Source organism: Lineus longissimus, chromosome 7 (assembly GCF_910592395.1).
Source record: "Lineus longissimus chromosome 7, tnLinLong1.2, whole genome shotgun sequence".
NCBI classification, from domain to species: domain Eukaryota; kingdom Metazoa; phylum Nemertea; class Pilidiophora; order Heteronemertea; family Lineidae; genus Lineus; species Lineus longissimus.
This window is the reverse complement of record NC_088314.1, coordinates 4,044,229-4,059,026: the sequence shown is the minus strand read 5'-3', so window position 1 is coordinate 4,059,026 and position 14,798 is coordinate 4,044,229. Positions and strand designations below refer to the sequence as shown.

Here is a 14,798-nt window from a genome sequence, read left to right as displayed (position 1 = left end):
TGCAACTGTATTCCTAGGTTAATCACTTTGGTATATAGAGAGTAAGATTACAATTAACTCACGTTAAAGTTTGAGTTCCGGGGAGGCAAGACAATGGAGGAGGCGTAGGAAGTCTTGGCGTTGATTTCCAGACGAGTGTCCTACATATTCCTGGATAAATGTGGGAGTATTAGGACCTCTCGAAACAACATGTGTATATATTTGTGTTGACAACCATCGCAGAATGATGCTATATTTATCGCTGTCAGGTATCTCTGAAATAAAAGTCTTGGCTAGGGGCGAAGGATGGGGGTAAGGCTGGGGGTAAGGGGTACACAGCTTGGTTAGAAAGATAAAGCTATTTCGTTAGAACGAGAAGGCTACTCTTCCAGTACTGTATTTGGCATCATACCTCCATAAAGCCTTGATCAGATACCCGCCAGCCCATGCGGTGTTATTTTTTTAAATCTAGATAGACCCAAAGCCATATATTTAACCGCTTGGAAACGACCGACCGGGGGAAGATTTCAGGGCAATAAATAACCCGTAACACTTAAGGACAGTGAAGCTCAGTTTATTTCAATTATAGCTCTATACACAATAAATTAAATTGAATGCTACACGAACTTTCTCACCAATGCTCAAAGTAATATTTATATACAACAATTGGCGAAAGAACACTGAAAGTTACCTACAAACTGGGTCTAAAAGAATCACCGCATTTTGCTTAGGGTTTTCACACGACGTGACAACTGACTTTGCGAAGGAAAGCATGATTTAGTGCAACACACGTGTAGCTCAATCTTCGAAGCTCTGCGCCCTCTTTTCAAATCACGATCAACAAGTTACAGGACGATCCGGCAGATGGTGGTGTTTTCGTGACTTGAAATCGGCACCGAGAAAACACTGGCGTTGGCTTATTTCAGGGTCAAGGGCCCCGCATGATATGGGTTTGGTGGGACTGATCGATAGCTATTCGGATATCATGGAAATCACTAATGGCAGAGAGACTATTCTTCGATCAGCTCGGAGAATGAATCTCGTCAAGAATGGTCTGGTGCCATCTGGATTGTTACACTGATACCGATAGTTTCGTGTTGGGTTGTGAAACAATTGTAGCTCTACTAATATCCGAGTCAAAAAGAATATTGTTGTAAAGGTTTTGGTCAAGATTGGCAACAGCAACAACTTCATCGACAATAGGAATATGTTATGCATTTTTCTACTATTCACGTGTGTAGGTCTACTCGGTATTTCAGGTCAATGCAGCAACACTCCTCAAAGTTATTTACAGTAATACCTCATTTCCAAAGTTGCCATTCTCACTTCTCAGTATAAGAACATGTATGTTTATTCATCTCTAAATCACTGAAAAGGTGTCTACATGTACCTCTTAATTTGAACTTCCGCTAAATACAATATGACGTAGTCGATTTAATAACATATACAGCAAAACTACCACAGTATATTTACAAACATAAATCGAAGATTGAAATAACGACCAGATAAGAACTCGGGAATTGAGATTTCAGATACGACAACCGACACAGCGTTATGCAAGTGATCCTCTGACCAACTCTTATCCACCTCCCGGCACGTTACTCAGTGTCACGTTCACCGTTAAGCTCACGTTACGTTCTCGTTCTTCTGATAAAGTGATTTCCCAATCCAGCGCAAAAACGCCTATATGATCACGTAGCATTTATCGTTCGAATTAAGCTGTGACTCACTAAATAAATTGTTTGTGATTTCTTTTCTTCATCTAACGTCCGATATATTTTTGATTTTACATTTAATACTTATTATGCTTCTATCGACAATATCAGTCTGTACAAATACTAGTATAGTTCTCAGCACGAGCAATTTCGGGCATATTGCTTGAAACATTGTCCATTTTACAAACAAAGGGCATTGAGAACCTAGACATTACATGACCTGGTGCTGGGAATAACGCAGCAGTAACCTGGGACCTAAAGCTTCTCGGTCAATGAACAAGTCATTGTTTTTTAAGCAACAACAGTTTCTAAGGCAACGAACACTTACAGCTAAAGCGACACCAGCCCTTATTACTACTACGCAACGAATACTGTTATTGTATTTTTTGATAGACGAATACTTTTAGTAGGGTAAGTCCGATTTTGATTTCGCATTTGCCCGAGTGGTAAGTCAAGGACAAGTTCACATGGCAGCCCGACGGCCAAAACCCGACATGAGCGAGTCCTAATAAATCAACCAGTTCCCCGATCAACGAACTTCTTCCGGCATTAAAATGCAATTCCGGTTATGAATCAAAATGAAATCGATTCCGGGTCGCCTTTCCCTTTGTATGGCCTCCACTTTTTAATATAAGATCAAAACAACACGTTTTCAACATCGCCTCGAACGGTTTTGAAATGCAGCCCAAAGTCCATCTTTTAGATCCACCGACACTCTGCAACATTGCACTGAAGCATGCACTGCCAGCCTTTTTATTTACATGTATAGACGTCAATGACGTGTTTACACGTCTGGCACTTCACAGAACAACACCAGTGAAATTTGCAATGGCAGCGTTCAGATATCGTCTGCTTGTACGTATTATAACCTCGTCCACAGCATAACAAACCGCAACTCTCTGTCCCCACAGAATCGCGAATACAGCGCCGCCCAGTGGTACCGAGCGAACCAGTCTCAAAATTCGGCGAGCAGTAATCCGGAGATTCGTCCAAATACATCATGTCATTTTTTGTTGGTTTATTGAACTTTGGATTCTTCCGGTCGAGTTTGGTTCCTCGTCTGTTGAATGAGACCTCTGAAGCACCATCGTACTTCTCCTTCAGGCGGTCACCGACCTCCCTGAATGGAGGCAGCTGCTGCCAGCAGGTTTTTAAACTGCACGACCCCGAGACGCCATGACACTTGCACGCGACCTTGGCTAGCTCGTAGACGGCCTGAAGAGAGAAAAGGGCGACATAAAACACTATTCATGGTGATATTTCAAAGCTGGAAAAAAAACGAATTTCAAATCACATGAAATTAACCTGAGCGCTACAGCCTCACAAGAAGTCCAGCTGGTGAGCTGTTTGGCAGTGGCATGGGAATACTAAGTCGCAGTGTGATGGTGAGGGCCTGTGTTAGATTCATTTCAGCCAGCTTGAGGTGTGACATCGGGTGTTTTTGATTCAGGCTAGATGTGTCTAACATGTTTTTTAATCAGAATTTGATTTATCACTCCTTTTTTGTGTATGTGCAGTCTTTACAAAATGTACAGCAGATAATAGCTCACAGAGTTTAGTGAACAGAACCCATCTAGAATCCTACAGAAATATAGAACCTTCCCAAATAATTGATCATACATTAAACAAAGGCTCTGCAGTCGTATGAAAAAAGCACTTTAAACAATGTTGATTGACAGACAGATTTAGTAATTCGTTTCCTGAAATCGACAGGGGCAATCCAAGAGCAACAACCTCTCAACCGCAGACTTCATCAACCGCAAGTCTATCAGATCGTCCAATCGTTGCCTACCTGGCAGTGTATAGAAATAGGAATCGTTCGGCCGCCCCGGGTGACGGACAACCGTGGAGAGAGGTGGCTTCACCTTTATCCATTGTCTGGTAAGAGGTCGGGTATGGTTGCCCTAGGTACCGTTATTCCAGGAAGCCATATCAAATTGTGGGATGCGCAATGGAAGGAAAACCATTGGTAAAAAGGCGGATTTTAGTGGTTCGAGGTCAGTCCCCACATGCTGTTAGATAACATTTATTTGGAGACTCTTGAGGTTTGTTTCTATTACTGGAGTTCTTTCCGCCTGGGCCAAGATTTCCTACTAGTGCAAGGTGTCGCCATGAGCAAGGCAGGAGGCAATTTTTCATGCTGCGAGATGAGATCTACGGCGACCATCTCGCTCCTGTTCTGAAGGAACTTTCTATCAGGAACAAACTAAAGTCAACATCAGAGAAAGGGTGTATTGAATAGATGCTGTCAGAAATAGTCTAAAATGTGCGGCTGCCCAACAAATTTGATATTAGATCAAGTATTTTTTTAGAGGAGGCTTCTTTATTTTTGTCCTGTATAACCCCAACGAACGGAAATAGCTGCGGTGTGTACTGATTGCTGCCAAAAAAGCTCTAAGTATTTTCTGCGAATCTCTTGGTACCTTGATCGAGTGACCCACTTTTTGCGCAAAGAATATACAAAATATCAATAGTTTGGAAGTCGCAACAAGCATTGCAAAGCTCCTCTCGGTTGGTGGCCCAGGTTTGAAAACTCCTTTGACTTGTGTCAAGTCCAGGGAACCCCGCACGCGCTGACCTCAAGCATCAGACAAGTGCTTCACAATTCCGGGTGTTAGCACCAACGTCCGGGTACCTCTGCCTTAAAGATAGTTGCAATTAGCTAGACGTAGTTTCGTATTTGGATCAAACTAACAGTGAAATCGTGTCAGAACTCGATCCCTGGACCACACGTACACAAAACGAAGTGGTTGATTGTTGCTCGTTCGTGTTCAGAAGTGCAACGGGGTTAACGGGATCACTCACAGGGCTTTGATGGACAGGTACTGAAGGTTATCTCTCCAATCAGCCATCAGCCACCGATGCTATCAATTCACTGAGAGAACAATTAGCATGTTAGTATTCTTTGGGATAAAATGCTCAATTGCCAAGACCGGTTCACGTCTCAATAGATTCCATTAAGTAACATTTGCCAGGGAATTTGGCGATAATTTCATAAAAGTTTGACAGGAGGAAAACTACACCTGGCAGCTATTCTGAACACGTCTTTTGTGAAGAAGAAGAGAGAAACAATCAACTATCGTCTTCCGGTGATAGCCTTTTGCCTCGAAATTCGACGCACAAGACAGCGTTGGTGGGTGGCGAAAATTTGCTCGTTATCATTTTCATCAGGTCTGTCAAGTTATCAAACCTTTACAGAAAAACTTTCTCCATTCTGTCATTGAATCAAGTGAAAGCCTAACACATCGAACAAAATTCAAAAGATGGCGATCGCACGATTTGCTAAGATTCCAATAGCATCTACTATCTCATCAAATGAACGTTATGATGGATTGTTGCGGAAATCATTTAAGTCATTTCTAAGCCAGACCTACTCTGATGAGAACATTTAACACTGAATTGGCTTTCGTTATTCAAGTTATCCTTCATCTATCATATCCTGCTTTGAGGTTTTAATTTGCATATAGCCTCTGGGAGCAATATGCGTTGAGCCGAGATGACACTTTGGCCTGAATGATTGCAATCATCCATTTATAAACCGTAATCATCGTCGATTCACTCGAACACCTAAACCTATCATTAAGATATGATCACCCAGGCCGACCAAGGCATTAATCAAGACATCTTTCAAAACATTCTGCTCATATATTCGTATCGAAGACTTAGTGACTTGGACCCGTGACAGGATAGTAGAGTCCGTGCCAACCGTAACAAGCCTACCATATCGCACTGTTACGTTCACGCGTGGCATATACGTGGTGCGGCCATCTTGTCTTTCAGGTACCTTATATTCGATGACATTTTCTTCGAGAAACACCGCATCATCAATTATAAGTACACCCAGGTAGGAACACGACAATGTTCCCTTTACATACCGTAAAGTTACCATAGCCTTTACCACAAAAACAATAGAAATGTATTAATTTACTTAATGGTTCGTATGGTGCTTTGCTTAATCGTCAGAACGAAGCGGGAAGATCAGCAGGGGGTTCTACCTGTTGATACAGCTTAGCGTGGGTGCTATTCTGTTAGCATCGGGTGTACCACGTCCGGGTGCTAGCACACTGTCTAACTAACCAAGAATGCAAAAGTCTATAGACTGATGTTTTTTTGAGTATTTTTTGACTAAATTTCCTTCAACGCAATTTACTGCTGACGAACGTTTCGTCGGACATTTAAGTTTCTACGAAATTTAAGTATTCATGCGCTTTTTGTATCTATATACAATTTCGTAACTTCCTGTCGATAAGTCAGAATGTAGGCGTGTATATTTTGGTCTCCACTATATCTCATAACTGACCCCCACACCCTGCCCCCGCCCTCCATTCTACACGTGCATAAGGCAGCGCAGGTGCAGTGCGTTGGGGGTATATGTGTACGACACGACGTATTGGAATATTTTGAAATGTAATGAGGGACATCATGAGTAATATTCACAGCCTTGTTGAAAAAGGTTTCATTCATCAACCTCAGTTTATCAATACTCACTGGTTGGTCGCCTGAGAATGACTCTCGTCTCCGGCCTAATTGATATCAAAACCAGCCATTCTTTCTTCAGATGCATGCTTTTCATTCATTGAAATAACGTGATAATAACGCGATATTGCAACGTAAAGCGCAGCACTGTCAACTGCGCAAAAGTTTTGGCGAATAGGTGAACATAACGGAGTAATGAAGTGACTATCAGAGCAAATTTTCAGTCCATTCAATAACTTTTGCCGAAATTTATAATGCATTTCTATGATTCTCTGCACTATAAGTACATGTTGTTCTGGGAGATTTCAAGTGAGATTGGCCCTAATGGCCTGGATGTCGGCAAACAGTTGAAGAGGGGTCCCGTGGTGATGGGAACATTTCGACAATGGTATTCGACGCGGTCGGGGTCGCCCATCATCACTGGACAAGTGATGGGCGTTATTTGTCACTTGTCAACTTCTGATATTTTCTGCTTTGTGGAGTGTTTAATGTGTGGTCTAGGGGCAAATGGACAGTTCTGTCAGAGTCGAAATCAGACACTGTGGAGTGTTTGGTACCTGACGCGTCGTGCAGTTTGTCCTGCCACCCTCGACGATACAAATGTGTTGTGCACGATACGAGAATTTGTCTGCTTTGCCGATGGTGAAACAGGACTAAAGCCTGATCATCAGCTCTAACTGGCACATAGAAACTATACTCTGAGGGGTTTGCCTGGTTCAAGGTTCACCACAAAAACACTGTCTTGAATAGAGACAATATAAGTATTAAGTTCAACAGTGTAGTTTAATGATGATTCAATTTCTAATGGATTTGCCAATAATTAATGGTCTGAGGATAATACAATTAATGTTGGGTTATTTCTCGCGGTTTTGTGGGTATTGGTCAGGCTTCATCACCTATCTAATAACCCAGAGATAATTAAAATCGATTTCAAACTGATGTCAAATTGACCATGTCATAGGAGACACTTTACGGAACAAAGGAATTGTGTTTCGTTGATAACGTTTTCGACAGAAAATTCAGCAATAGAATTTGATATGCAGGTACGATGTACTACAAGAATACACGTACATTTGAACCTACAATGCGGTACTTTCCCAACGATCGGGATACAACCACAACCATATTTACAGTCAAGAAAAATGTGGTCAGAATGTGGCCAGTGCTACCAGTGTTACTTCGCCAGGTTACCAACTACATTCTTGACATACCAGACGTGAGATTGGCCAAGAGCCACCAAGACGTTCTGAAAGGAGTTCAATACCCGAGCCAGTATCGTTAAAGGATTCCGAGAAAAATTGACAGATGAGTGTTTGATGTTGTCATAGGTGTCATGAAAAGTCGTCTGAAAACTCTTGAGCGAAACTAAAGTCTCGTCCCACGTAAATTCAGGTTAATTATTCGCTTGGCAACTTAGTAGTACTGTATTGGTCATAGTTTCGATGTTTGACCATGTTATTCCTCTGGGTTTTTTCGGTATCAATTGCTTTGTCGCACAAAATAGATATGTCAGCACCGGTGGTGAATTCCTCAACTTGTCGAGAACACCTTGACGCCCTCAGGAGGTTCGCCCTGGGAAGTAACCAACGTTAGGTCACAATCATACTCACCCGTCGACCAGCCTCATTATTATGCAGATTCATCATCATCCGCGCTAAACCCCTCGAGTGCCGCGGATGGTTCTTCTCCCTTTCCCGTACATCCACGAATCCTTGAGCAAATCTGTAACCGTATTCCAAGTTGTCCCCACAACCTCCCCATATCCAGTCTCTGTGTAAGTCCTTAGGCCGCAGGGCCTGGCTGCAGCCGCACCGCGACAGTTCGCCGTCGCGACAAGACCGGGCGATCGAGTGTACCACCCCTCCTGCCGATATTGAATGTGTGAATGCTGTTTCTCTACTCGCTGGAAAAGTAAAAGAAATATTTCAGTGTGACTGTGAAAGTATGAAATAAAGTAGTAAGGTCCATTCGTGAACCCTACTGAAGCTAGGCTTGGCTTAATATCTCAAAGGTTCACATTATAATCGGCTTTAATATTATCTTTATATGTAATGGGGATTCTCTTACGCTGAGGCATCTTGACACTGGTGGTTTTCAATATACACTGCCTCTCGATATGACGAAGGAGTATCATGATGCGAGAAAGGACGCTGCAATGTATTGCGATGTAGGAACTTGAGCAAGACACCCCCACTGCATTATAATCCAATACAACCAGGCCTGAGGCTGTTGGTCTATTTTCAGCGTTCTTTATCATATCACGGGTAATTTTGTAATGTTTGTGTCAATATATCACAACTACATGACAAAACAAAATGTTTGCTAAAGCTGCAAATGGATGGAACGTTAATTATGAAATGAAACGTTGAAGCTCATTCAGTTGAAGCTCATTCAGGTAATTATGAAATGAAACGTTGAACCAGTTGAAGCTCATTCAGGTATAAACAGAGGAACAAAACTCTGAAGCATCCTGTATTTCCATTTATGAAACTACTATGTTCATGTACATCATAACATTATCATTTATATAATAAACGGAATACGCAAGTGGTCAGATGTCAACAAAGCAAACTCTATGAATACGACGATTGGTCAAGCTGGACAATAGGCCTTCTTCATAGAAACCAGGCAAATTCCATTAAGTGCTAAAATGATCGAGAGTGCCCTTCATATTCCTTTGATAGCTCAGTTGGTAGAGTGGAGGACTATAGAAGGTTACGCACTGTAATCCTTAGGTCACTGGTTCGACTCGGTTTGAAGCAAGTAATTTTTTCTACTTTTTTTATTCATAGTTCTCGTTCAATTTTTAACACTTCCATCAATGAGTGAGTATAAAGGCTCTCATTTTGAAAGAGTGATGATTACTTTTGGCTTGCCACAACAGCCTCACATGAAAATATTTATATAATAAACGGAATACGCAAGTGGACGGGTGTCAACAAAGCAAACTCTTTGAATACAACTATTGGTCGAGCTGGACAATAGGCCTTCTTCATAGAAACCAGGCAAATTCCATTAAGTACTAAAATGATCGAGAGTGCCTTCCATATTCCTTTGATAGCTTAGTTGGTAGAGCGGAGGACTACAGAAGGTTACACACTGTAATCCTTAGGTCACTGGTTCGACTCGGTTCGAAGCAAATCATTTTTTCTACTTTTTTTTATAGCTCTCGTTCAATTTTTAACACTTCCATCAATGAGTATAAAGGCTCTCATTTTGAAAGAGTGATGATTACTTTTGGCTTGCCACAACAGCCTCACATGAAAATATTTAGATTAACAAACGACAAATGACGGTTCGCCTTTCATAACCTCCGGTCTGATATTTCTTTGACATCACTTGTAAAGTTTGACAAAACCGGCGATATTTTGAAAGCAGGCTATTATCAAAAGTTGAATGTCTAACGCTTCCTCACTCGAAGAATGATGGCCCATTCACTGCTTGAAAGTTCTTCATCATTGCTTGAAAATTTGACAGTCGTTTTGTAGTCTGTCATTTGCAGTGTGAAATTAATGCAAAAAGGAAAATATTGGCACTATTCATATCTGGTTCCTGAAGTGTTACCTTTTACGATTTGTAAGAAGAGGCGTTGGGACAAGGCAAACTTTAAAAATAGAGACTCCTCCGTATAATGGAATTTCTTGGGATTATTGCCATAATTTATCGAATTGATAGGCTTTACTGCCATTTTCTGAAGAACACTGTTTTAAACAGGAAACAAATTATTACAGTAACATTTGTGTGTTAAGTATCATGCACCTTGTTGGTGATGCTTTTATCATGTACATGTATGTTACTAGTTTGATGGATTGACCAAGCTAAATAGCACTGGAATGTTTCAGAAAGACGGGTAGCCCCAGGCCACGTCTGAACCCGGGACCCCGGGGGTAGTTGCTCGCTTTCAATGGTAGTAATTTATAAGACGTCAAAGGAGAGTTTGCCCCCAACTGGGACTGGAACCATGCTGCGACCTCGCCGTGACACCGAGGACCATCGTGTACTGGAATTTGCTTGCACACCGCTTCTGCTACCATGTTTAGCTCAAGTATGGGGAACGTGAGATTCCTTCCGCAGCTAAATCAAGGCCGGACTTCAAACTGAGATCATTGGAGTTGACATCATCAGCTTGGCTTTTTTCACACCTCCTGCTCACGCCGAACCGATTAAGAAAAATATGGCATTGTTTCGTTTTATTTGGTTCAAATAAACTCCTGGATGTGTCGAATATGTTTGGACTGCTCTATGCTGCAGGTAATTAGACTGGCCATGCAAATGATACGTATTTTCGAAGCGAAGATTAATATATTTTGGTATTGAGATATTTCCTGAGCGAGATTAATAAGATGTAATTTTGATGAGTCTGCGCCGGGGTATGTGTAGGCCTACATACATTAATCGATAGGTTACTCAGAGAGTAATTTTGTACAAAGTGCGAACATCATGTACAGTAAGGCCATCCGTACACAGACAACGTCTTCGAAGCAATTTCTGAACCTCCCTATTATCGGATCTTCGATTGAGCGCACCGAGTGACTGTTGGGTACTTTTGCTAGCAAATTAAGTTACTCGCCAAAATGAAATAGTTCCTGTCGCCCAGAGCCATGCCAAAGAAGAATGGAGGTTTTAAGGAAAATCGAAAATGTTTGAAGCGTGTAATTCATTAATTGAAAGTGGGAGGTGCACATTCGGTGTACACTTGATTGAGAGATATAAAAATATTTCTCCATGCCCGAGGCAGTTGTCATGTATTTCCCACAGATTGACAAACCAGATGATTGCTGTGGCCCTTACTTTTGATCCGAATAGTGTAGGCTTTCACAGCGAAAATAAGTAGTTTTCGAATTAACAACTCTCTACCCAAGTAGCTCGACTTAATGACATTTCAAGTCCAAAGTGGGACAATATATCGCATAGAAAAGCCTCACCAGACAGACCAACCCTTAGGAAACCGACCAAAAGTTGTGAGATTTTGGGCGTATCGCATTGGTTGTCTGATGCGCAAAGGTAACCTTTGAGATGTGCAATCATTCCCCATAATTCCGTCCACATAAAGTTAGAAACGTCCCTATCTCTCGCTCATAACTCATGTCCAGAGAGGATAGTGTTGAACATAACAGATACTAAGTGAATCTTTTGCTCAAATTGGACCTAACCGCATGAGTTATTTCCTACCAATTCTTATAAATTAAATTCTTTGTCCTTCCCTCATAAAGCGGAACTGGGTTGTTGTAAAGCATCCTGGAGGTAAGAAAGACGCATCACAAAATGGCCGCCGGTCTGTTTTTTTATGCGGTTACTGGCTGTTCCATAATCTTTTCAGCGGTGTTTGGTTGACAAATGGGCCGGGGGTGGTAAAGTTTTAATCTCGTCCCGAATCTTGTCAACGGTGTTAAGTTGACAAATGTGCAAGGTTTGGTAAAGGTGTCCTGATTTTCAGGACGCAGTAGGAATTCTGAAAATGAATTTTATCGCTAGGCGAGAAAAGTGGTTAGTAATAAGTATGATATGGAACAGCCTGTAAGGTTAATTCATCGAATATCATTGCTGAGATTGCATTATTGGTCTTTTCAATGATGGGCGTTACATAGCATAAATCATAGTTACACGCTTCACTGGAAGGATGTCCGGATCATTTGGCCCGAAAGAGTTCATCTAAAACGTCTCCCTAAGTGTCATAACTTTTTTCATTGTATTGAAGCTCCGCTCTGCCTCCCCCTGTCAAGATTTGGGAAGGTGTAAGATTTACGAGAATACCGCCCCGGCCTGGTAGCCATTTTGACAAAGAAAACATGAAAAACTGTGTTCAACCTTTTTTGCTCTTACAATTACGTGCCAGACAACAAAATGCTCTTTTAGTTGTTGCTTGTGTTACAGACAGACTGTAAAATGTCATACAATTTCTCATGATTGCCAAAAAGGTTGTCTAGTTTTTATTTTTGTTGATAACCAGTGAATAAAGATTCCCCCAAGCAGCTGCCGATATCTCGCTACCGCTTCTTCCATGTCCTGGTGTAACCTTGTTCACTTGATTAGGAGGTTGGCCCTTTCGACTGAGTAGGCCAGAGTTTGATCTCGTAACACGTTGTTTGGATCTTCACATGAACAGTGTAGGTATCAAATCCGTTCAACACTTCAAGTCGACATAGCTATTAGGTATCACCTTACATTAAAACTAACTTCATACAATACGAAAATTGGCAAATTTGATCTGAATGAAGGCATCGTTCCAGAAATCTTCTCTCAGGCTGCGTTCAGGGGATTCCGGCAGAGAAATGGCGCCTATCGGGGGCATCTCCACCAACCTGTTACCCCGGCCGCCGCGCTGTTTCACTGGATCTACATGTAATATGTAGAGGTTTCTATCACTGGTAAACATTACGAACAGCATTTCACATCATGTTCATTCATTCTTCGAGAAGACCCGTGGTTCTTTTTCTGCAATGGCGGCATATCTTTCATACCTCAGCTCGAACCGACTCTCATGTTACCATGATCTTTTTTTCAAAAGATTATTAATAAATTATCATAGTTTTCATGGCATTAACTTGACTGATCCCGATGCTTTACTGGTGCTCTGAATCCGCTGTCTATCCTGCCCACTCCGAGTCCCAATGAGTCCATTCATAATTCAGAGGACAACGACATGGCGGAAACCAACCTCCTTCTCAGGGGTTTTCTGGTGTTCTTTTTATTTGGCAAGGAACGTTCCTATAAACGACGACGACAACAATAGCGACTAACGCGCCCCTGTGCGGAGATTTTGGCGGAATCCGTTCTCATGTTGTGTGAAGTTCCTTTGAACCACTGCTCTTACATATAGTGCACAAACAAATCATCTGCACAGTTCACCTGTACCTGATGATTCCCGCAATGGGTCCATCACACGGAGCCAAATGAAGCCAATTAAATGCTACATCAATTATCTATAGAATAATGATAGAATATATGCAATGTGTGGGAGGGCGATATTCACCCCATTCAATTTCCCATCGATCGTTTTTACCTTTTGTATCAAGCTATTCAAACTAATATGAGATCGCGGTGCAGTGTATTATCTATACTAATTACACAAGTGTTTTGATACTAGTTAGAATGACATATATCATACCTGTTCAAGGAAGCCGAGTGCGATCGAAACTCAATCTCAAGGATAAAACAATCTGTGCTACATTTCAATGGCTTCGTGTTTTTCATTGAGAATTGATTAGGTTCAGTGGGTACAGACACGCGAGACATGAGTTGGTTGCACTCCACGCTTGGTTCAATGAACGTGCGTACATTGCATGTATGCAGTATGTTTTATGAAATACATAGCACAGGATTCACAGAGTCAATGTGCAGCGAATGAGATGTAGACGACATCAACCTTGTCCATGCAAGTCTTGACCATCACTTTACCAATGTCTTGTCTACTACAAATCTTTACCTGGAAACGACGATGTCGCATGGGCATGTGTCGCGTTTGCGGCATTGTCTCACAATGATTGAATAAAGTACATTTCATGTGGCAGCAGATTGGCCCCCATAGTGTGTCATTCACCGTGGACAAAGCCTACAGAGAGAAGGAGAGAGCAGGGAAACTGCGCCGCCAATAAAGTGCACGAAAGGAAACGATAGCGAACGCAGTCAATGGTTCAACCAGTTACTCATTCTCTCATGCTTTCCATTCCAGCAACATCCACAAGATGTCCCCAAATATCACCAGTGGCGTATTCTTCATGTTTACACCGATGATGCAAACGGCGTCCTTCTGAATGGTCAATGTGTGACCGAATGTGCTGCTTTTTGAAAATCCTGGACTTATTCAATCGCTGCTCGATGGCTGTTAGATTTTCGTGAGCATGCAGCAAGCTTAACGAAAGGAGGGGCGACGTGTTCACCATTGGACATCACAATATCGTGATTGAGATAATAAAATCGCACGCATGGGGTTAAAAAACAAGTTCTATTTGGTTTAGTAAAAACCCGGCACTCCATTGAGATGGGCTTGGCGATAAAAAGGACTTTTCCTGAAAGATTTGAGCTTTTGAAAATGAAGAAATGAGCTCAAAATGGTGTCAAGCCTTTCTCTGAAAGATATCGGAGGCTTTGTAATGAAATCATTGTCAAAAGAGGGTCAGCAATTAAGAAGACTTGAGGTTAAAGTGTTGTGGAGTGCTTTTCAAACTTAACAGGTCCAGTGTGGTTTGCATGTATACTGTCTGCGTATTTGTGCAAGTTTGTTGGATCAAGATAGCATGGACTTTAAATCTGATACTATACAATATAGTTCAGAAGTCAGTAGAAGTAAATTTGATATGCATTAACGTTGTGCGTGTACAGGGTTTTTGAGTATGCTTATGGCGAAATCTAATCCAACTTGTGTGTATGTTGAACTGTGTATCTCGCTGGACTGTTAAAAGAGCAATGCTTACATACATTTGGCTGGCAATAGAACTTACGTTCCGATGTGAGATGGTTTTGCAGGGCAGGTAATATTATATTACAAACATATCAATGGTGAAGGTTTTTTTTTTCTCTCGATTTGTTGCGTTCAGTATGATGCTTTGACTTCCAATACAAACATCAGGATTTTTTTTCCTTTCTTCTACCAGCATTGATAAATTTTTCAGAGTTTGGTACCGTTGA

At 41.6% G+C, this 14,798-nt stretch overlaps 1 protein-coding gene across 3 annotated transcripts in view; it reads right to left on the bottom strand.

The window, feature by feature from the left end:
* Positions 1 to 537: 537 nt before the first annotated feature.
* The window catches only part of LOC135491352 (protein Wnt-5a-like), a 32,103-nt gene continuing 17,842 nt past the window's right edge, over positions 538 to 14,798 (bottom strand). For all 3 annotated transcript variants that reach the window (XM_064777160.1, XM_064777159.1, XM_064777158.1), the window contains 2 exons: positions 7,781 to 8,073; positions 538 to 2,909 (listed from right to left, as the gene is read on the bottom strand). In XM_064777160.1, coding sequence (XP_064633230.1) covers positions 2,448 to 2,909; positions 7,781 to 8,073 — 755 coding nt within the window. In that variant the 3' untranslated portion in view covers positions 538 to 2,447. The remainder of the gene's footprint in view (positions 2,910 to 7,780; positions 8,074 to 14,798) is intronic.